At 37.5% G+C, this 23,186-nt stretch overlaps 5 protein-coding genes across 6 annotated transcripts; 2 read left to right on the plus strand and 3 right to left on the minus strand.

Moving 5' to 3' along the window:
* Positions 1-35: 35 nt before the first annotated feature.
* Positions 36-3,905, minus strand: LOC131801150 (hormone-sensitive lipase-like). Of its 2 annotated transcripts, none has more exons than XM_059119262.1 (6): positions 3,561-3,905; positions 3,376-3,484; positions 1,446-3,317; positions 748-1,383; positions 569-694; positions 36-504 (listed from the first exon to the last, which is right to left on the minus strand). In XM_059119262.1, the coding sequence occupies exons 3-6, from the start codon at positions 3,291-3,293 to the stop codon at positions 322-324; spliced, it is 2,793 nt and encodes a 930-aa protein (XP_058975245.1). In that variant the 5' UTR covers positions 3,294-3,317; positions 3,376-3,484; positions 3,561-3,905; the 3' UTR covers positions 36-321. The 2 variants fall into 2 exon arrangements, with proteins under 2 accessions (XP_058975245.1, XP_058975246.1); XM_059119263.1 differs by having other exon boundaries at positions 3,376-3,507.
* A 1,191-nt stretch (positions 3,906-5,096) lies between these two features.
* LOC101899809 (small subunit processome component 20 homolog) lies at positions 5,097-13,917 on the minus strand. The gene is made up of 5 exons (XM_005185215.4): positions 13,766-13,917; positions 8,388-13,710; positions 6,484-8,330; positions 5,727-6,419; positions 5,097-5,658 (listed from the first exon to the last, which is right to left on the minus strand). Exons 1-5 carry the CDS (start codon positions 13,808-13,810, stop codon positions 5,224-5,226), a joined length of 8,343 nt encoding a protein of 2,780 aa, XP_005185272.2. The 5' UTR covers positions 13,811-13,917; the 3' UTR covers positions 5,097-5,223.
* A 1,637-nt stretch (positions 13,918-15,554) lies between these two features.
* LOC131801152 (mitotic checkpoint protein BUB3-like) lies at positions 15,555-16,726 on the plus strand. Its single transcript, XM_059119270.1, has 2 exons — positions 15,555-15,811; positions 15,874-16,726. Exons 1-2 carry the CDS (start codon positions 15,608-15,610, stop codon positions 16,660-16,662), a joined length of 993 nt encoding a protein of 330 aa, XP_058975253.1. The 5' UTR covers positions 15,555-15,607; the 3' UTR covers positions 16,663-16,726.
* A 2,100-nt stretch (positions 16,727-18,826) lies between these two features.
* LOC101900388 (transformer-2 sex-determining protein) lies at positions 18,827-20,997 on the plus strand. Its single transcript, XM_011294944.3, has 8 exons — positions 18,827-18,991; positions 19,129-19,187; positions 19,246-19,347; positions 19,587-19,692; positions 19,752-19,880; positions 20,131-20,306; positions 20,375-20,481; positions 20,544-20,997. The coding sequence occupies exons 1-8, from the start codon at positions 18,989-18,991 to the stop codon at positions 20,558-20,560; spliced, it is 699 nt and encodes a 232-aa protein (XP_011293246.1). The 5' UTR covers positions 18,827-18,988; the 3' UTR covers positions 20,561-20,997.
* LOC101900560 (biogenesis of lysosome-related organelles complex 1 subunit 1) lies at positions 20,860-21,867 on the minus strand. The gene is made up of 3 exons (XM_005185220.4): positions 21,461-21,867; positions 21,330-21,402; positions 20,860-21,253 (listed from the first exon to the last, which is right to left on the minus strand). Exons 1-3 carry the CDS (start codon positions 21,519-21,521, stop codon positions 21,004-21,006), a joined length of 384 nt encoding a protein of 127 aa, XP_005185277.1. The 5' UTR covers positions 21,522-21,867; the 3' UTR covers positions 20,860-21,003.
* Between the last annotated feature and the right edge of the window lie 1,319 nt (positions 21,868-23,186).

A 23,186-nucleotide genomic window follows, 5' to 3' on the forward strand; every position in this document is an offset into this window, starting at 1 on the left:
AAAAATTAAAAAACAAAAATGATAAAAATATACCGAAAAAAAACAATACTGATATACATATGTTTAGCAATAAAAGGTTGAATTGCATTACTGATTTTTAATATTATTATGCTGTCTGACAGTATGTTAAATATCGATGACAACGAACAAGGAAAATATGAAATATAAAATGGGTATTTAATTCAAAATTATTTAAAGGGTGTGTCGAAAGTGCATTATGTAATTTTGTGTTTTAAACACAGGTTAAATACATAAGTTAAATACAATTTTTTCGTTGATTTTCGTTGTTTCATGTTTCGGAGCTAAAACGGTAGATATTTGCTAGTTTTTTAAACTATTATCGGAACTAGGGGCGCGTTGCTCTGCGCTTTCTAGGGGCGCGTTGGCCGTTGAAGTAGTTTGATCGTTTGTAGTACTATCTTCATTTTCTTTTTCTTCCTCATTTATTAATTGCTTTAAAAGTCCAATACATATTTTTGAACCTTCCATGGCTTCATTAGAGAGCTAAAAACAAATGCAAGATATTATTATGCCTCCCTAGCTCAATTGTGAAAGATCTGTATTTTACCATAGTGAAATTTAAAAACCCATGGGGTAAACCTTTTAAGATATCCAATGTGACGGGTCTATTCAATTTCTTTAACTTTTTGGCGAACATTACACAGTCATCGAGGCAGGGATCCATTTCTAAGGTCTGAAAAGAAAGAGTTAAAAATAAAAATAACAAAGGGAGGTCATCCAATTTACGAGAATTTTAGTTGCTGGCATCTGTTCCAGCCATTCATCGGGTGCGTAGTAAGGAGACAAAAATGGATCTTTGGGAATCTGAAAGGCAAACTCGGCACTAGGAGAGCGAGCAATTAATGCATCCATATTCCTCAAGTCCTCCAAGGGTTTTTGTGAGATACCGTCGCGTTTTATTTCATACGACTGTGTGTAACGGTCAATTGTGCTTGAGATGCTGTTGACGGCATTGTTTAACTTCGCCTGAATATCCAAAGTCAGCATATCTTTACTAATGTCAATCAATAGATTTTCTTCAGACAGGGTTTTGGCCGGCATTCCATGCAATTTTTTTGATCCATCATCCTCCTTAGCCTCTTCGGTTGTCGTATCAACGATATATGTATCAAGGAAATGATCTATGTATTGCTGAGATTCAGAATTTTTATTCGTTGTTACTGGATGGTGTTCTATGGGTACTGAATCGTCTTCAAATGATACACAGGAACTATTATCATTATCTCCAGTAGACGGCAAATCAGTTCGCTCGACAGTTTGACTTAGATATGAGGCACTGGCGAATGTATTTTCCGAACTATCTTCACTCTCCTCCTGCGCTACTTCAATACCACATTGAGTTGTGACATCTATTTTGTCCTTCTAAAATTTAAAAGAAATCGTGACACCTCCAAGATCATCGTTTATTGCAAATTTGGATTTACCTTGATCTCTTCCCATTTATGGTTATCAGATGTCTTTTGCGAAGAAGTACCTTCAGATATAGTTTTACTGTTTGGTTTATCAAGACTCAGCTTATAGTGCGGTTCATCATTCGATGCCTTACGTATTTCTTTTATAAATTCTTCACTTTTCGAGTTTTCTGTTAAGATTTCTGGACTTGGGGCTGCGTAGGCCCTAAGGCATCTCATCATAAATCCAAACGGTAATAACGGGTCCATAAGGCATAACAGCCGAGCAGGGCTGGGTACGAAATTAATAAGCGTTGGACAGTACGCCAAAAATATACCATCAGGCTTACGGACACCCTGTTGGATGCACTTCAATGCAAGAGCTATGCATAAGTTGGCACCGGCTGAATCCCCAGCTAAAACTACGCGTTCAGCGGTAGTGCCAAGATAACTAGAATTTTTCAACATCCAACAATAGGCATAAAACACTTCCTCAATGGCCCGTGGAAACGGTGCTTCAGGTGCCAAACTATAGTCAATTGAAAAAATGGGGCAATCAAGTGCAACTGCCCAATCTCGCAAATACAATTCATGAGATTTAGAGGATTGTGCTACGAATCCACCACCGTGACAATGGAAAATAATGGATGGACTACGAGCTGGTAACTTTCGCCAACCACGCGTGGTACCCAATCCCATCATTCCCTCACGACGTCGGGCGCTGAGTAAACGCGATTGTATAACAAGTCCCGGACCTAAATGGCTGGACGGCACAGGAATGTCCAGAATATCGTTATCTATATCGTCATTAGTTCTTTCCGTACGTTTTATCTTTGGCAGCTGCAAGGGTTCTGCTGGAATTTCTATAACTTGATTGACCTTAATTGAACTACCAACAATACTGGGTATTTTATGCATTAACTCCGACTCCGCTAAAAACCAAAAAGACTTGCAAAAATCTATTTTAGCGTTTTGAGAGAGATTCACTATTCTTCTCGATCTCAATTCAGGATTCAACAAATATTTGCCACTTGTCCACACGCTGCGTGTCGTCTTCAGAAGAGGGCCATCTACATCTTGAGCATAAAATGTTTCCGAAAAACCTGCCATACTTATTGATATAAACCGCAGGACGCCCCGTATCGAATCGCCATATTGGAAGCCCATACATCTTCCATAAAAGCAATACTGATTTATAGTGTCACCCATTTCGAACAGCTCCTCTGCCGAATGATGGCCATATGCAAAGAGATCGGCGCTATCTTTTGACCACTCGTGCAAAATAAGTAGGTATTTGAGACAGGTACACAAAGACGATAGCAACTGTGAACATGCTTCGACTTCTTTAACATATGTCTTTTTGCGGAAGAACATGGTTGACCTGGCAACAGACAAGTTTTTACAAATGCCCAGGCCGTATTCGATGCAGGAATCGACGACCGAAATAAAACTGCGGTAACCATTGCCGGGAGTATCTTCATCAAAGTCATAGGTGCTGGCAAAGGACTGCACTTGCCTCACTAGGTTATCCGCCATAATAATAAAATCCTGCCACGCCATATTGGCAGCATGCAGACGTTGTCCTTTCTCAGTTAGATCGTCTTTGAAAAAGACTGCCTGTTCATAACAGGCCATCAAAAGGTCGCGATATTTCGCTCGCATTTCTGGAGGAGGAGATGGCACTCTCAAAATATCACTGGCAACAGTTTGAGTCGAGCATGAAGGTTTCTCTGTTTTGTCATTAGCATCATTCTCGCTTGTTAATTTGCATGCCTCCATCTTAAGCTTCTCTGGAAAACTTCCACTGGCAGCCTGCACCGAGCTGTTGACGTTTTCTTTTCTAATTTCAGATGCTGATGCATCTTTCTTGAGACATTGCATAGTATATTTGTTGTGGTGGACCGCCTATGAATACAAAATGAATAATTATAACTATAAATAAAACATCAACCTCGACCCTTACTCTGATAGCCAACTTGGTTTGTGGTCTTGTTGGGCCACTCAGAAACGAACGAAAAACTTTAAAAAAGGCCACTTTCACTACTTTCACTTGAAGTCATGACAACAGGGACCTGAAGAAATGAAAGAAATAATCCTTGGTTGTCCAAGGTGTATGCATAGCAAAGCAATTAGAATTACTTTACTTACTTGTTTTTTAAATAATCCTGTCCAACAATGTGTCCAATTTAATTTCCCCAATTTCCTGGTTGTTTTATTGGTTTTATCCCTCCTTTGGTCTTATTGGTGTTCAGGTTGATTGTTGTCTCTGCTTCAATCGCGTTGGTTTGGTTGTTCGTTGCGAGCGTTAGAAACAAAAAAGGAAAACGTCCAAACGAAACGAATATGAAGGCCACAAAGGAATACCCGATAAAAAATAAACAGAAAGCAAAGACTCGGGGTACTCTGTTGTTTACGAATAAGACATGAGAAAATTAAACATCCTCACAAAAGAGCTCGGAACTAGCTCGGCGAGTGGATTTCAACTGTTTAGTCGAGTTAAAGTACCTTTAGACTAGCTAAATCGAGTGGATTTCAACTGTTTATTTAAGTTAAAGTACATTTAGACTTGCCGAATCGAGTGGATTTCAACAGTCAATTCCACACGTGGAATTAATACTGGTCTCAAATCCAGTGGATTTTATTTGACGTTGTTGACATTTAAATTCGAGTAGTCTAAGCTCCCTAAATATCTAGGGTCGTCGATAGTATCGATACTTTACTTTAAAGAGGGATATCGATTGATCGATTTTTCTATCGATATTATCGAATGCCTGTACCAAGGTAGGTGTATTAGGTAGTCGCATCAATGCAAATGCTGGTACGATATGTCGACATGACATATGCTCTGTTCCAGAACTCCGAGAATGTAAAACATTTTTCTACGATAACAGATTTTTTCTTTATGATATCGAAAAAATTGCCAAACTAGTAGAAACTTGCAATTGTTTATTTCCCAAAATATGAGCCCATAATATTGTGCTCACATTAGACTCTTTGTCGGGTTAGTCTATTTTATGAGGATTAATTTGACGTATATGCAAATTATTTATATATCAACTGAGTCGGAAGATAATTGTCAATTTTGTTCTGTTCTCTTAAGGGTCCCTAGGATCCTTTTTTGAAAATGTTACAAACCCGTAAGTATCTTTGTGCCTTATACAAACAACCGTAAGGAATGGCTGTTTATTAGTCTTTTGTACTACACGTATTATTTATTTATTTTATTTTATTTATTTCAATTCATTAGAGATACAAAGCCTCCAAGGCCAATAATGTGTATCAACTTGCATTAAATAATATAACCTGAGCTTAATTTATTTACAATATAAAGATTCTTAATTTATTTAAAACTATTTCTACTTTTACTCTAATATTCAAAAAAGAAAAGAAAAGTTGGCTCCCCAGCCATTAAAACAAATTAAACTATTTTACTACATAAAATATTCAGTAAGCGGCATCTTAATTCTTAAGTTGTGTATTATATAATACATTTACCATAAACTACATTTAGACACAACTAAGATGTGTTTAGAAATAATTGCAAAATCTTGAGGCGAAAAGCATTGTTACTCTGGGAAAATATGCGTAATTCGAGTGGAAGTGTATTCCAACATCTCGCAACTCTGACCAAAAACGATCTAGCAAAAACGTTTTTAAAGATTCTAGGTATAAAAACGGATTTAATTAAAAAAATAAAACTCATGAACCATAACATATTATTTGTGAAACGGTTTGGATAATAACAATTCATGAAATGTACTCTTAAAATCTAGATACATAACTAATTATAACTACATTATTCTATTAAATGTTAAAACAAAATGTCATCTGCTTTACGTTTCCGCTTCTTTAGTTTCTGCTTAAGATCTACCGTTTTTCCCCTCATGACACTAGCCTTTAATTTCTTGGCAGACTTCTTACGTGCTTGGATTGCTACTTTCCGCTTGGCTGCTCGAACAGGATCGTGGATTTTTTCTTGAGCTAAGACTTTTTTGCGATCAGCTCGGCGAATCATTAGCTTCATCTGAGCATTTGCACGCAACTTATCATATACATCGGATCCTACACGTTTTCTTAGGCGGCTGCCAACACGCAAAGCTACTTGTCTCAAATCTGCATCAACATTTTGATCTTCTTCAGACATTTCTCTTACTAAAGCTCCGAGGATGCCAGGTCCCAGTTTTTGCAACTGATCAACGTTCAATAGTGTAATAAGTCCTTCCAAAAGCGTGAACAACGACATTCGCTAAAACAAAAGAATTGTATATTACTAGATCCCAGATTAATCGAAATGGTCCCGTTTGAAGAACTTACCATACTTGTGCTGTGGGACGCTTTAACTACTTCTTTATTTATCAAAAACCGAATTTGCTTTAAAAGCCAATTAAGATTAATGTTGGTTGCTGGCTCTTTATCTTCCATATTCTCCTGATCGTCCTCTATGTTCTCACTTTGTCGTTTAACACTGAATGGAACATCTTTAAGCATCGTCGCAATATAAAGGAATATTTTAACGATTTCGTCTATCATTAACTGAGATGTTTCGCCGGGTATCATTTGCGCGCACAAATCCAAAACCAATGACTTGATATCATATTCGGGATTTAAGTAAATAAAATCCAACTTATTTAAACTACTTCTGCTATCTTCAAAATCAGCTTGTGATAGCTTGCGACCGATATAGTCAAAATCGTATCCGCTAAGAATATGACCAATGATTTTGGCGGCATTACATCGGACCCAATTGTGATCGTGAGCTAATAAACGCTGCGACTCGTATGCCAGTTCATCCACCACGCTGGTCAACTCACTTATCTTTAACAATTCTGAGGAACAATATTCGAATACTTTCAGTAGACAGTACTGCACTTGAATCATTTCATGATCTAGCGACCGTTGCTTTCGCTCCAGTTCCTCCTCTTCCTCTTGGAATCCCTTATCTTGCAATACTTCATTGACTTCTTTTTCTAGGTATTTATTTTCAATAAACTCTGGTGATTGTTTTGACTGTAACATAGATATGATCAAGTTAGAGAAATGTTCTTTTTTTCAAACAACGTTTACAACTTACCTTGTATTTCTTCTTTTTGGGAATACCGCTGACATCATTATCTGGTAAGGAGTCTGTGTGTGGAGCCCTTACAAACCGACCATCATTGGTTGAACTATCCTGATTCAACCTTGCAACTAATGTTGGTAACAGCACTTTGAGACGAGGAGCAAACGATTGTTTTTCCGAACATAAAAATCTCGAGCACAATGCCGCCCCCATTTCACGAACTGAAGGTTTATTATTGGCCTTAAAGAACAACAATGTCAAGTCGAATAAATGTTGGCGACTTGATTTCTCCAATCTGCCAATCAAAATTTCAATGCAATTGGCAACTGCTTTGCGACATTCGGGATCCTCGTCATTTACAAGTCTAGTGCCGAGCGAAAGATATAAGAATTCGGCTTTCTTCGTTAATATAGTCAGTGGGAATTTCTTGATGACGGTGCAGATAAATTCTATGGCAGATAGCCGACCAGCGGACAAAGAAAAACACAACTGCACCGTAAAGAACTTAACGATGTGATCCACCTTCTTATTAAGCGGATATTCCATAACATATGTGGTCAATAAGTTCCGAGACTCATCACGAACATATTCAGACGGCGAGACAACACACATCTCACCAATCTTCTTCATGATATCATGAATTGCTTTACACTGCACTTTGCGATTCAACAGGGCCTTCAGCAGATTGAAAGTCATAGACTGATTTTCGCCATCATGTAGATCTTGTTCTACGTATAAAATCAATTCATCAACCTGCTCTTCGGTAAGGTCATAATAGGTGCATTTCCTAAGTAATGCCACGATGGCTTTGAAAGCCGATTTCATCAATTGGAAGTTGTCTTCCTGTTTCGTGGCACCGAAAGTTGAGAAATTTTTAAGTATTTCAAACATTCTTGCAACAACAGATTTTATATATTCATCGTCCTTCATGGCTTTTAATTCATATTCCTCTACCCAGAGTGTGGCAAAGCACTTGAGAGCGAACGTTGTGACTCGAATGTGAGTGCTCTTCAGAGAATCTCGAAGAAGTGGGAGAATGGGATTGATGAAGGGTTCATAATCTATATTTTGGAGTTTTTTACGTTTTAAAACTATATGTAACATCTCCAGACCAAACTCAATAAGAATGTGAGCGTTCGCCTGGGCATTTGTCTTGATTTTTTTGTTTAGCGCTCCTGATCGCTGTGGCGGTGGTTGTATTATAAAGCAATCTGGTCTTGCTCGTCGCATTTTTTCCTTTTCCTGTTCCGATAACACTCTCCGCTGGATGCCCGGCAAAAGGTCAGTAATGCTTTCGGATATTGTACCATATATAAAGATCAGTAGGCTTTCACGTGATATGTGCGCATTTTCCACCAAACCATTTACAATCTTCGCAAAGCATTCCTGAATTTTTAACGTCAGCTTTCGCGATTTCGATCGTGCCAAGTGATCTTTAAAAGGAAGTAATAAGTCCAGCAGACAGTTTTCTTGGATGTTTCGAGCGATTATGTGTAGTACGAGATAACTTTTAGCGCTTGGTTTGGCCTCAGGTGTGTGAGATGTTAATCTGTCTACTTCTTTCTCTGCACTGACATCGCCAAAAATATCGTTTAGGGCCACTTCCAATAAATTGTGGAGACAGCACTCTATGTCACCTGGTTGAACGACATCACGCAGGGCATCAAGGACACCGTGTATTGTAACTGACAAAACATGCACTTGGAAGCCTCTTGTTAGAAGATTCTGCAAATGGCTTACAAGCATGGAAAGATACTCAGATCCAAGGCACAGCATGATTTTCTTTAAAATATCGCGAGTCAGCATTCTTACGGATTTCAGTGGAGACCTTAAGAAGGTACAGACCTTCATAAAAACACCTGGAAAGCAATTCACGGTTTGTCTTGTTATGAAATGAATATGATAACCTGACTAACCTGGTAAACTGGAGTCCATCAACTCTTTCGGTAGCTTCTGCATGAGTTTCACCAATGCTAGAGCAATTGGAACTCTTAGAATTTCCTCTTCTTCTCGTTCAATACTAAGCCTTTTCCGATTCACTTTGTGTTTGGTATCATAAGAGGATTGTTCCGTTATGGAACGATTAAGTGTTGGAATTAATATGGATGTAATTGTGGTCAGAACTTTTTTGGAAGCAGAGCATGACAAAAGTAGTGGACGTTTCATGCACGATTCACCCTTAGCTGCACCCTCTTCCTTATTGGAGACTTCGTCTTCAACGAGTTGAATGTTGTTTTCCAGCGCTTCTTCTAAATTGTCCTCTTCAGTCCCCCTGGAAGTTTCATCGCCTTCATCGTCGTCATCACCCTTTTTGTCTTCATTAGCTTGATCGTCCTTAACGCCTGTTTGTTCTAACTCATTATCGGCATCGGTCTTGATAGTTGCTTTAAGCTTTTCAATGGTCTCTGCATCATTCTGAGACAATGTAAGGTCGAAATGAAACGCATCCAATATCCTGACAACAATGCGTACGCATTGCTTCTGATAGTCGTGCGAGGAACGCATTTTCATCAAATAATAACGCAGAATTGTGTAGTAATGCTGCCACGGCAATAATTGGCATACTACTCCAACTGTTTCAATTGCTGCATCGACGAGTGTATGCTTGCTAGCATGCTTCTCCTGCAGGAGGTAACGTGAAGCTAAAGGAAGAATGATTTGTGTAAGAGTTCGCACACAAGGTGGGGTAGAAAGAGTCGCTGACATAGCATTAAATTTTAGCAGGGCTCTACCATGGCGGTGTGACTGCAAGTGTATCATGTTCTCGAAGAAATCAACCTCGGGATCTACTTTGTCACCAAGGCCACTTAAGTCCTTAAGTATTTCGTGAGAATCAGGACATTCTCTTACCATTTCGCCCAATAAACGAATACCTTCGTTACGGACATTTTCATTGGCGTCTTTAATAATGCGCCGTATCAGATTTAGAAAAATATCTCCCACTAAGTACCTCATTTGCTGTTTATCGGTGGAATATTTCTTCGTAAGGTGCGGTAGCAAAAGCCTCAAATGTTCACTTGCGTTGTCACGCAATCCCATGTCCTTGTCGTGTCGGAGGAAGTATATGCAATTAAATATTACCAAAACTCCCAGGTCCATGTCTAAGCCCTCTGGAGATTCAATTTGCTCTTTGAGTTCCTTCAGGGCATCCAATCTTTTCTCATAGTCAGGTTGTTCCACCCAACGTTTATCCCAGGCATTCAGGAGTATCATAATCCGAGCAGTGAACTTCAGATTTTTCGTAATGGGCGAATTTGGAGCCTGTTTATGTTTTATTTTTGCTATGTCAGCTATCAAATCACACAGCTGCTTGCGAGCAGACACTTCCGACACGTGTTCAAATAGGGGAGCTATCTTCCTAACATACATTTCCGGGCGTTCAAGACGTTTAATAAGGTTTGACAATGTTGTTATAACTTGCGCTACCACTTCCACATTGGATTGGGTTTGAGTTTTGGCTATCAGTATAGGCAACAAGAGTTCCAGTAAACTGTCACAGATTTCGGGTTCCTCAACGTGTTTGGTTAACATTGACAATATATTCAAGTCACGTTTATCCAACGACTGTTTCGATCCCTTGCTGGAGAAGTTCATCTTTAGTCTTTGTAGTAGTTCCGGAATGTATGGCTTCACCAAGGCTAATCCATCATCTGAACACTCCAATTCACTTTCAGAAGCCACCAATAGTCGTTCAATTAGACCCATTATAGGTTTCCTTACCAATGCTTTTGATTTATCGTTCAAAAGCAACGCGATGATGTAATGGAAGATGGTTTTTTCAGAACCATCCATAGCCTGACTGAGGAAATGGAAGTGTTTCGGTTTTTCACCCCAAAGAAGCAATAGTTTTAACAACGATGTGGGTGCATGTATGCATTCCAAAGGTAACTTTTCCAATGACGGATAGACAAAAACGTTTGTAAGGCATGCAACAATAGTGGGCTTCCATTCAAATTCCTCAATATGCTCGAAGAAGTTGACTAGGCTTTCCAAAGCATTTTGCTTCAGATTACGGAAAACTATTGGCATTTTCGGATGCAATAATGATGCGTTCAAACTTAGGACTTCATTGCAAGTGGCCCCTATGAAAACTAGCAGCTTCAACATGTACACATGAAACGTCTCCTGCATAATGCCACCAAACTCTTTGCGTATTAATTCAAGTAAGTTAACAACGCTTTGGAGTTTTTTCGGGGACCACACGGCAGAAATATTAAAGTTAGTCCTCACAATTTTAGGTATTTGTTCAATAGGGTTGGCCTCGTCTGTAAACTGGGTATATAATCCGAAGGCCATTTGCATAAACCATTCTATTTCCGTAAGTTTGCACTGCCCCAAAAATCGGAGAATTATCGACTTTCTTTGTTGCGGACTTAGTCCCTTTTGAGAGCCTTTCGTAATCATCTTTCCGTACAGCAAACGTAGAAAGATGTGCATGAATTGTTCCCGATGTTCTTCTGACACAGTGTCCACCTTAAAGTTGAGCAACTCATCTTTGAATTTCTTTTCATCTAAAATATTGTAAAACAGCTCCTTATATAGCATTAGCGATTTGGATTTGTATGACATGACACAATCCAATGCACACTTTTGTAATTGGTTATTAGAGCCTTTTAGTAGCTGCATGTACAAGTGCCAGAGTTCTGTTTCTTTGAATAAGGCGCGCGGATTCTGTTGAACAGCCAAAACAGATAGTTTGCACTGCAAAGTCTGCAATATAAACTTGGCCCGCGCATTGTCTTGACCTCCAATTTTGGCCACTCTCTTAAACTTGGCTTTCGTCTCATCCTCTTTATCAACTTCATCCAGATCTAGGTCTATTTTTTTGTTAGTCATTGCATTTAGATCCCAGCAGTTTTCTTTTTTCTCCAAGTGCTGTTGGTATTCCTCTTCGATAAATTTCAAAAAGATTGCAACTAAATCTCGGTTTTTCATTTCAAACAACTTGCCAAATTGGGGTAGATGTTGCCACAATAATATGCGGTAATTCAGTATTTGCTGTTGGGTCAATTGTCTTTCCTTTTTCAAGGGCAAGATTGCATTCATTGTCTTGGAGTTCCAAATTTCCTCGATGACTTCATCTTCTTGGTTAAAGTGTTCTTTAGAATAATCAACACTGTCCAATGTTTTCTGCATCTTATCTTGGTAAATTGACCAAAAAGTTGCCGGCTCAACTTCTTTGGCATAATCTTCCAAAAGTTTGAGGGTTGGTTCCCAAACAAATTTAAAATTATGATACAGCATGCCCAACAAAAAGCGAATACAATCGTTTTTGTATGTGGCTTCTTTAAACGATTTAAACAGATCCGTTTGCGTTTCCAATTTTTGTATCAACAAGATCTGCTCCCTATAATTGTGAATATTGGGTTCAATTAATTCAGTCTGGTAAAATATGTGGTAAGGGGTTTGGGTTTCTTGGCCCTTGAACAGGACACTCAGTGACTGTGCGGCCAATAGACGATAGTCGTGATCGTGGTGTTGTAAAATATATGACAGACTGGGGATTAACCTGGTTTCGTGCTTAAACAATTTACTGTTTTTGGATATTAATTGATTCAAGGACCCCAAAACATTTTTGTACTGCAGATTGTTCAATAAAATTTCTGTCAATGGTTTCAAAATATCTTTCGGTGGAAATAAATCCAATTGCCACATTATCTCAATGAGAAGAGTTAATGTATTAAGCGGTCTCTTAAGATCCTCAGTTTTTGAAGCTTGCATTTCATTAACTGTAGATTTCATTAGATATTCTAGAGATTTTTGTATTTTTTCAGCCTTTAATCCTTTTATATGGGGTGCCATAATCAGCAATAACAGATTTTGCTCAAATTCTTTGCTCTTCGAGTTACATTTTTCTAAACTATCTTCAATGCGGATAATGGTTTGCACTGAATTCACTTTTATTTCCATCGACTGCCATTGATCCAAAGAACAGCTGTTAAAATTGAGGGGGTGTTTCTTTGTTATGACCCTTGCCATTAGTTCGATGGCCTGTAAATCAAAATTGGTTTCCAAATATTGTACCAGAGATGGTAGAATGAAAATATCGAACTGAACATGCAGAGCCATTGAAAGTACAAATTCATCATAAATTGATCGGTTCTTTATGGTTAAAGCTTTTTTCATTAAACGACTGGTATCCAATTGGGTAACCAAGGAAGAACCCGATAATAATATGGAGCAAATAACATTGCTGGTTAACAATAAAGTGTCTTCGGAAGATTTTTCATCTTGCATTCCTCTATCTATAATTCTCAAGATAGTTGCCACGATGACATCCATTTCGGATAAGAGACGTCCATCCTTGAACTGAATTACTTGCAAAGCAATTTTCATTAAAAACTTCAGTTTTTTAACTACGGGTTGGCTGTCTGCTACTGCACACAATTTTGTCCAAAATAATGACATTTGGGATGATGTGATAAACTTAGTCAGCTGTAGCACAGTGTGTTCGACAATATCGTGAAGCAAATTAAGCTGTTGATGCTTGATATCTTTCCTTTCTGCCAAAGCTTCGAATATAAACTGTAGAAAATCTCCAGCTGTGGAATGAAACTGACCCTTTACACCTCGCATTATCTCGAAGAGCAAACGACCACATCCTTGTATACTATCGATTTGCTCACGTGATACCGTGGACAAAACAAAATCCAAAAATTTTCCATACTCCTTTACATCACGCGCGATGAAGGAGAAACACTCCACTGCGAAATTTGTAACATGTTCTTCGTAACGTCTTTCATCCAATAGTGGTAATATACTATGGAACACAATGCCTATATTTCGTTTTAAATAGGGCTTCAAGGTTTTGAAAAGATAGGCTAGACACACTAATGTCCACTCTAGTTGTTCTGCATCTTGGGTATTGAGCAAACATATTAGTCTGTCCAGAACTCTCTGGAAATATTGATAGAATTCCTCTCGCAAATCTCGTGCTAATACGTAGAGGAGTTCCAGTAAAGGTTGCAGGGATAAATTTGTGGCGCATGATAGCTTGTCCAATAGCGTATCGATGACAAAATCCTTTTGGTGTAGCAGCTGTGGCAACGTTACGACCTTTACAACTTTTCGTGAGAACTGTGAGAACTCTGTTGTCAGATTTAAAACCATCCATTTGCGGAGAGTTTGATGGAAGTATGTTTCATTTTCTTCAACAAGATCTTCATTTTCGTGTCCAATGTGGTACAGGGCCAAGCGCCTTAAGTCGATTTCATTCACACGTTCAGCAAAACTTTTGAACTGGAATAATACAATATTTTAAACTGTTATCCCCAACGCTGTTGCATTAACCTACCCGAAATGTATTCGAATTCTTGGTTTTTTCATTTAATTCCGCCATAATTTGCCTCTTATTTCGTTTATTTATTTTTTTAAAAACTACACGTGCAACCGAACATTGTTTCCTTCTTCTTCTTTTTCGTTTTCAGTGGTGTTGATAGATATGCACTTGATGGAATCTTCTTCTTTTTAATAATATAGTGTAATGCATAGGAGATTAATAACATTTATATGATGAGAGAAACAGTGAAGCTCATGCCATAGACAAATGAAAATATACACTGCCTTTACACGGTGACATTTTTTAACCATGGCATTTTTTTTTTTGTTGGTAAAAGGTGTAGAGAGACAAGGATAGAAGAAAAAATGGCACGGTAAGCCACCGCACAGGGTTACATGCCATTTTCTTTGCACTTCTCTTTTTGCTTCTTCTGAATTTTTTATGATTTTGACCTTTCATATCGTTTTTTTATTGTAATTTTTGATGCGTTTCTTTTATTGCGATGTGATGTTTTTAGTGATTGAATTGTATAGTGAATTATATGAAAATTAATTGGAAGTATTAAAAAGTAAAAAAAAAAGAAAGTTAAAATAAAAGTTAATAATGCTATATTTAACACCTCAATAACTTTTTCCATCATTTCTTCTTTAGATTCACACATTTAATTTTAAATCACTTCTTTATAAATATCTGTTACAAACAATTAGCTCTATACGAAATACTGAATAAAATAAAATGTCAGAAAAAATGCCAAGCACTATTACCGTAAAATGCCACCGTGTAAAGGCGCGAAGATTTACGCAGAAATTTTAAAAGAGAATTGATAAAAATGCCAGCTAAAAATTGCACCGTGTAAAGGCAGTGATAGACAACGAAATGCTCTCACCGTTTATCTTCGAAAAAAATCGAACAGCAGATGTCGTCTATATCGTTTCAGGGGTTTGAGTTGGAATATTGAAGTCACTCAATTCTAAAACTTTAAAAACTTTGCGTAAACGACCATACTTTTCGTTTCACTTTGTGTAAACGACCGTACTTTTGAAAACATCACTTCGTGTAAACGACCATACTTTCCAGAATATCACTTTGTCAACCTTAGATACCTATCCCTAGCTTAGACGCCAAATTATTTTTCGGGTCGCTTTTTACTAAGTTGAATTCAGCGTTTTTGTGCTAAAATTAAATTATTTACAATCAAATGAATAGTCGAGTACTCGGTTTTCACCCTAGTCCATAGTCGAGTTCGGCAAACGATAGTAGCAACTAGTTCCGCGCTCTTTAGTGAAGATGTTAAATTTTCTCATGTCTCATTCGTAAACAACCAACAGAGTACCCGGGCGTTATGCATATGCATTACACTCATTCGTAAACAACAGAGTACCCCGAGTCTTTGCTTTCTGTTTATTTTTTATCGGGTATTCCTTTGTGGCCTTCATATTCGTTTCGTTGGGACGTTTTTCATTTTTGTTTCCAACGCTCGCCACGAACTAGTTCCGGGCTCTTTTAGTGAAGATGTTCAATTTTCTCATGTCTCATTCGTAAACAACAGAGTACCCGGGCGTTATGCATTACACTCATTCGTAAACAACAGAGTACCCCGAGTCTTTGCTTTCAGTTTATTTTTTATCGGGTATTCCTTTGTGGCCTTCATATTCGTTTCGTTGGGACGTTTTTCATTTTTGTTTCCAACGCTCCCATAATTCCCGCTTCGTTGTTGCGCTGTCAACGCTGTCAAGTCAAGTTGTTAGTTGAAGCAGTTGAAGCGAAGGACTTGTCAAGTCAAGTTAGTCAAGTTAGTGTGGTAAATTACTTCTTGGATCCAACGTTTATGTGGCAAAATTAAATTATTTACAGCAAATGACAAAGAAAATGAGACCGACCGAAGTGAAATTAAGCAATCCTCCTGAAGATTGGATATCAACAGTCAGATTCGGGCCAAAGTCGAATCAATATTTAATTGCTTCTTCGTGGGACGGTACCGTTCGATTCTACGATGTAAATGCCGTCAGACAAGTAATTAAGTTTGTGCAGGATTCTCCAGTCTTGGACGCAACATTTATGGTTAGTATTTATCCATTGATATGCTGTGCTTAATTGATAAGAACATGAACATGCTTTTTTAGGATGTAGTGCATGTAGTCAGCGGCTCATTGGATAATCAACTGCGACTATACGATGTAAATACACACACCGAGAATATAGTGGGAAGCCATGAAGAACCTATAAGGTGCGTTGAGTACGCCGAGTCGGTTAATGGCATTTTAACAGGGAGTTGGGATAAAACCCTTAAATTGTGGGACATGCGTGAAAAACGCTGTGTTGGCACCTACGAACAGTGCAATGGAAAAGTATACTCAATGTCTGTCAATGACGAGAAAATTGTAGTGGCTACATCTGAACGAAAAGTGTTAATTTGGGATTTGCGCAAAATGGAAGAATACATGATGAAAAGGGAGTCATCTCTCAAGTACCAGACCCGATGCATTCGCCTCTTTCCCAATAAAGAAGGTTACGTCATGTCCTCAATTGAGGGTCGAGTGGCTGTGGAATACTTGGATCCTGATCTTGAAGTACAAAAACGCAAATTTGCCTTTAAATGTCATCGCAATAAACAGGATGCTGTTGAGCGCATATATCCAGTAAATGCGATAAGTTTTCACAATGTTTATAATACTTTCGCAACTGGCGGATCCGATGGATTTGTTAATATTTGGGATGGCTTTAATAAGAAACGTCTCTGTCAATTTCATGAATACGATACTTCCATATCATCTCTAAATTTCAGTCATGATGGCAGTACATTGGCTATCGCGTGTTCCTATATGGATGAATTGGAAGTGCCACCGACCAACGTTCCGAACCCCGCTATATATGTGCGATATGTGACAGATCAAGAGACGAAGCAGAAGTAAAAATATTTCATAATTATTATATTAAGTTTTCATTAAATCGTGGACGTTACAAAATATGTTCAAATTTGCGTGTGTATTAATATTTAGATATTTGGTGGAACATATGATTTAGTAACATTTATGTATTGGGGTTTTTTTGTCGCATGTTTCCTTAGTTATGGTGCACATTGCACTTGCAGTACCGTGAATTTGAGTTTTTCTACCTTAAAAGCATTTTTTTTATTAAAAAAGGGCAATCCTAATAATTGCTTGCATAAAATAATGCTACTTGATTTAATATTTCAGCACAAGCTCTACTATATTCTATTGAAAATTTTTGTACGGGATTTGTTGATTTCTGAATTTCAACGTACGTTAAAGTTACCATGGATCGCGGATGGAAATATCCAGCAATCCTCATTAGTTCCTTTGGTTTTTGTCTGAGGTCTCTCCAGGAGAATATAGGATATGATCTTTCCGAAACCATGGCATTCTGGTCTTACCCCTGATAAACATTACCATCTTTCTGAACTAATAAAAAACAAATATGGGATTAAGTAGGCTATTTTGGAACAACAAAATTATGAGTGCCATTTTGCTTCCATTTACATTTTAGTTGTCTCACCCATCAGTCAACCACAAAAATGTGTTTCAGAATAATAATATAAGGCAAAAATATGAAAGGAGGAAATTACTGCGGATGCATTCATGTGTTTGTTATAAAGCTTAGTTTTGTTATCTGCCCTTTGTCATCATAAAGAAAAACTCTTATAATAAATTTCGTGAATATGAACGAAAGTTCAACAAAACAATTTTGATACTAGTTTTGTAGATGTGAGATTGGTTTGTCCTTTAGGGTTTGAACAGAGCAAATTTCACTCTTTCTTTGGCACTCTCCCATGGTAGAATATAGGTAGACGTGTCGACAAAGCTGCTGGGACAATAAACTGTCAAACCAATTTTGTAATTGAATGTTGAATGAAAAATTATTTAAATTTGGCCACACACGTTACAACTGGGAGAGATTGTATTCAAGATTGTATCGTTTGTGGCCCGGTTGTACGAAGTTGTGTTTCGGTTGTACCAAAAATCAAATTTTTTGATTTTCGGCATGTTGTACCAACCGATTGTAATGTTTGTGGGCATGTCGCATACAATTTCATTTTGTATTTATTTTCAAAGGGGCAACAACATTGTTTCGCACATCAAAACAACACGAAATCCAATCAAATGTGTGATTTTAATGAAAATATAAAACAAAAAAAAAATATATAAAACGGAATTTCAAAAATTAATAATGAATAAAGGCTATTAAGTAAAATAATAGAGCACGAAATTATTTCTGGTGTCATCTTAACTCAAATGAACTCTTCGAAAAGTGAAGTTGTACAAAGAGGTTGCATACAAAGTTGTATCGATTGTGGCCGAAGCATACAACTTGACAACCCTGCAGGTTGTACCAACGGTTGTATCGTGAGTGGCTTGCATAAGAATCTAATTATTTTTGAAAAAAATTAATTTTTTTGACATATCAATGTTCCCAAGCGTTGATGCATCTACCTGTATTCTTCTACCATGGCACTCTCCTAACAATTCAATTTCACTTACGCAAATTCTCCTCGCAAATCAAGCGGGAAAACAGTTCATACAATGGCAGAAGAATACAGGTAGATGCATCAACGCCTATGAGCAATAATGTGCCAAAAAATTTAAATGTTTTTTCAAATATATGTAGATTTTTATATGTTTCCCTATACTACGTCAGTCGGAGGCTAAAAAAATTCGCGTTTTTCAACAAATTTTACGACGCGTCTACATATATTCTTATACCATGGTTCATACAATCCATGGTAGAAAAATACAGGTAGATGCATCAACGCTTGGGAACATTGATATGTCAAATTTTTTAAATAATTCTGCAAAAATAAGTACATTTGTCTATGTTTTACCACACAACGCCAATCGGAGGTAGTTATAATATGCATTTTTTTTTACAAATTTGAGTAATTTTTCATTCAAAAATTACGATTCCAAAATTGGTTTGACAGTTCATTGTCCCAGCAGCTGTGTCGAAGTGCTACCTATATTCTTCTACCATGATAGAGTCTCTTGTTTTCGGAGCGATTTTCATTTTGGTGTTTGTTTGTTATCGGCGTCGTCGGCGTCGTGTGATGGCCTGTACTTTGTGTTGTATATTTTTGTGCCAAAACATAATCATAGGAGGCTGAGACTGATACTGTTTGTTGTTTGTTTCATTTCAGAAACATTTAGTTAATTAAATACTTATTTGATTTGTTTGAGACCATTCGTTAGAATTTGCTTGAGTTGCCTGCTGCATAAAAAAACTATGGTAAGATAAATGACTGTGTATTTATTTCAAAAGAGCCCCCAGTAAAGGAGTAATGTAGTGAGCACTATCTACGATGATATTTGAGGGAAAATATTAAATGATATAAATAACATTTACCGACTTTTGTTTGCCCTTAGGGTCCACGATCGCGCAGTCGTTCCCGGTCATATTCTCCAGAAGATAGACGAGGACGTCGGTAAGAAATAAGAAATGCTTTCTTCACAAATTTGCTTAGTAGTATTCCATTTATTTAGTCGTTCCTACAGTCGTGACCGATATTCGTCGCCAGTTTCCAAGAGGCGCCAACCACCATCTCCCCCTCCTTTACCACCGTCAAGGCGCCGTAGTTACTCAAGGTAAGTTTTGGTTTTCCCTTGACATTGAGGTTATGTGACACTTTGTTTCAAATTGGTTTGAAGTTGTATCCCGTTTTGGGCTTTGTTTACAGAAAAGTTAGAAAAAATAGTAGTCGCAAAACTCCAAGATATGTCAAGAAGAGAACTCAAGCTCAAATCTCTTAAGAACTGAAATGAAATAACTACAAGAAAATGCGCACACATAGTCCATAATTTAATATAATTTTCCTTTTTACAAGATCGGAATCTCCAGGGTATAACCGAAGAAATTACAGTAGTCATGGTAACAGATCAAAACCGCCAAGGTCTCGCTCTCCATACGACAGAAACTATCGCAATAACAGGGTAAGTTGGTACGAACAAAACGTGTCCACAAATCAATATTAAACACATACATTCCTCAGGAAAAACCTTCTCCTTGCCGCTGTCTAGGAGTTTTTGGACTGAGTGTCCATACTACACAACAACAAATCAGGGAGATATTTAGCAAATACGGACCTATCGAACGAATACAAGTTGTAGTTGATGCACAGGTAAACTAATATTAATATTTTTGATATATGCCCTTATGCCCCATTATGAAGCTCATTTTTCTCAAGATACAGTAGTAGTGAGCACATTATCGGGGCTATATAATAATCAACAATAATGAGCTTTGATTCAAGAATATTGTGAGCGAAGCTAAAGGCTTGTGTGTAACAAATTAAGTATTCATAAGTTAGTTAAGGAATCGCTAGTGCTTCTGTGTGCAGACATTTTAATGGAAATTTCTTGCACTTGTAGACTGGTCGCTCACGTGGCTTCTGCTTCATTTACTACAAGCATTTAGCGGATGCCGAGGTCGCACGGGATCAGTGCTGTGGCCAAGAAGTTGATGGTAGACGCATTCGTGTCGCTTATTCCATAACAGAGAGACCTCATAGCCCGACCCCAGGTGTTTACAGGGGACGTTCTACGCGGTAATACTCACATATTTTTATAATTCTTGGACGCAAATTGATATATATATATATATACCTAATTACAGAAGCCTATCACAACGTAATCGTTCTCAACGCCGTCATTCACCTTCACCTTATAGTCGTAGCAACCGGGACCGCTACGAGCGAAGCCGTAGTCGTTCCCATTCACCACGTATGTATCCTAATATACATAATACAAGTATTTATGTTTAAAGTTTTCATTATTAATTGCAGGTCGTTATCGCTATTGATTTTTTACCAACCTTTGGTACAAAATCGGTTCTCTACCAACTATACCCATATATATTAAAGATTTGATTTCGTTTATATTTTCTTTGACCCAACAATGTGTAGCTTTGTTCCTCAAATATTTTTCTTTTTTCGCTAAACCAAAAATACTTTGTACTTTTTGTGAATACGCATGGAATCAGCTTACCATATATTTTGGCATCATACATTAACAAGGCCGCAATATTAAGAATTACCAATTCCAAATATTACTTTTGCTACATTTCACTTACCCATTTATTACCATATATAAGATAGTTAATTTTTATTATTTAACGGAATGTGTACTATTCCATTTATATTTGTTTTGTTCAGAATGTCGCCAGTAATTATAATTTCAGTAGATTATAAGGATTTTTGTAAAGAAACATACTACAATAAACTTTGAATTAAATCAGAAGAGGCTCTACGATGGATTCTGCTGGACCTGCCGTGATGTTTTATAAGCTATTTCTAAAGTGTTTTGAATAATATGCATGTCGTTCTCTATACTGCGGGCCCAATTCTCGACATCGCCTAGTTCTTTCAAAGCAGAGCTGAAATTATCTATTAGCTGTAACCATTGCTGGGTTTGCTTGGCGAAATTTGTAGCACCAACATGCAGCTGTTTCGCCTCTGCGTCAAGTTTCTTTTGATTTAGATAGGCCTGGGCAACGCTGTTGTGAAATTAACGTAACGTATAAAGAGGACGAATGGTGAAAGAAATTACGAAATATATTGCAATAATCATACCCAACATTTAAGTGCTCCACTAGTGCCTTGGTCAATTCGTTTGATGCTTCTATAGCTTCCTTTCGCTTGAGTTCTTAAAAAGTGGCATGGGTGAAATTTTAAGACAGACATTTAATATTTTTAATGTATACCTTGCTCCTGCTTCCTTTTGGTTTGTTTCGCCTGATGTTCTTTTGCCATGGAACTCAACATGTTTACCTTTGTTTCAAAAAATAAACAAATATACACGGAATATGTACAAAGCACAAGTCGTTTGGTTTGGTTGTTCGTTGCGAGCGTTGGAAACAAAAATGAAAATCGTCCAAACGAAACGAATATGAAGGCCACAAAGGAATACCCGATAAAAAATTAACAGAAAGCAAAGACTCGGGGTATTCTGTTGTTTACGAATGAGACCTGAGAAAATTGAACATCTTCACTAAAGAGCTCGGAACTAGCTACAAATTAAATTGAATTCGACGGCGGTGCGCCATTAGAGACGGACGGCGTAAGTCGACAGATGTAAACCCACTGGCGGGTTCAGGAGATGTATGGAATTCTCAAATATCAAAGATAGCACGAAACCGATCGGCTCGCAGTCGACTTTTAGCCGCCGCCGAGAATTTCACTGAAAAGAAAGACGGCACAGAAAGAAAATCTGAAAAAAATGTGGAATCAAAACAAAACGGCTGACAACATATGTTGTTGAACACATTCACCAAAAGAGCAAGGAACTAGGTACAAATTTAATTTGACGGTGTTGCCACACCCAGAAATGAATTATTAAATTAGGGTAAGCCGACTTTCGAATATTAGATGTGGTAGAAATTGTAATATCGGATTTCGTAATAGATTTGGGATTTTGAGACCAGAAATTTGCATTCATATATGTAATGGAAACCATTTCTGCTCTTTTTGAAATGTTTACGTTAGGACTATTTGTTGGGTTGATCTCCTTTATGAACATTTATTTAAAGCCATTGAATTTCCTAAATCTAGTATAACATAAAGGGATAAGCTTTATGGAAATTGTGATTATATTATACATATATATTCACCCTTATTATGGTTGGCGTTGTCGTAGGCGTTCAGGTGTCGTAGACGTAGTCGTAGGCGTTGTCGTAACTAGAAATTTTTGTATTATGTACAATTTTCGACTACGTCTTTTTTGTAATAGATATGAAAAAGCAGGGTGCTCTGGAATAATACACATTTTTTGAATTTACGAGCTACCCGGTTAAAAGAAATAAAAGCGTCAGTTGAAATGGTTGAAGTAAAACGATTATTTGTTTCATTAAATATTGAAATATGTTAAGTCCTGGCAATTTTTTAACTGAGGATGAAGATGAGTATATTCAAAATGATTTTAAATTGAGGCGAAAAATAATGCGGGTTATTTTTGCTTACAGAGGGAAGCGTACAGACATCCCGGATGACCACATCCTGCTTCTGTTGCGTATTTCGGTGTAGTCTGTTTACCCTTGGAAAAGTCAGTCTCCAGATCACCAGGTGTTGGACGCTGTTGAATTCCAATTGTTTTTTTCCCTGCATTTACAATTGTCTCTAATTGTAACAAGCGTGATGCTGCTTCCTCCGTGTCGCTTAAAATGAACTGCTTGAAGGGGCTTCCATCCGTAGCACTACATTCTACCTTGGTATGAACTAGCTTTTTCCTCAATTTGAATTTGTAGTCGGTCCTGACTTTTATCCAGTCCTCGACTGTTCGAACCGGCGGTCCTAGGATATTGAGTTTTGCACCATTCTTCCTTGATGTTAATATTTTTCAAGCCATTGCTGTAACCTCTAGACAAATTTCGATTAATTGGCAAGATCTGGATCATTTCGTCAAATTGTTTCCTTGATCTGACTATAAATCTA

This window comes from Musca domestica, unplaced genomic scaffold, assembly GCF_030504385.1.
Source record: "Musca domestica strain aabys unplaced genomic scaffold, Musca_domestica.polishedcontigs.V.1.1 141, whole genome shotgun sequence".
NCBI lineage: Eukaryota > Metazoa > Arthropoda > Insecta > Diptera > Muscidae > Musca > Musca domestica.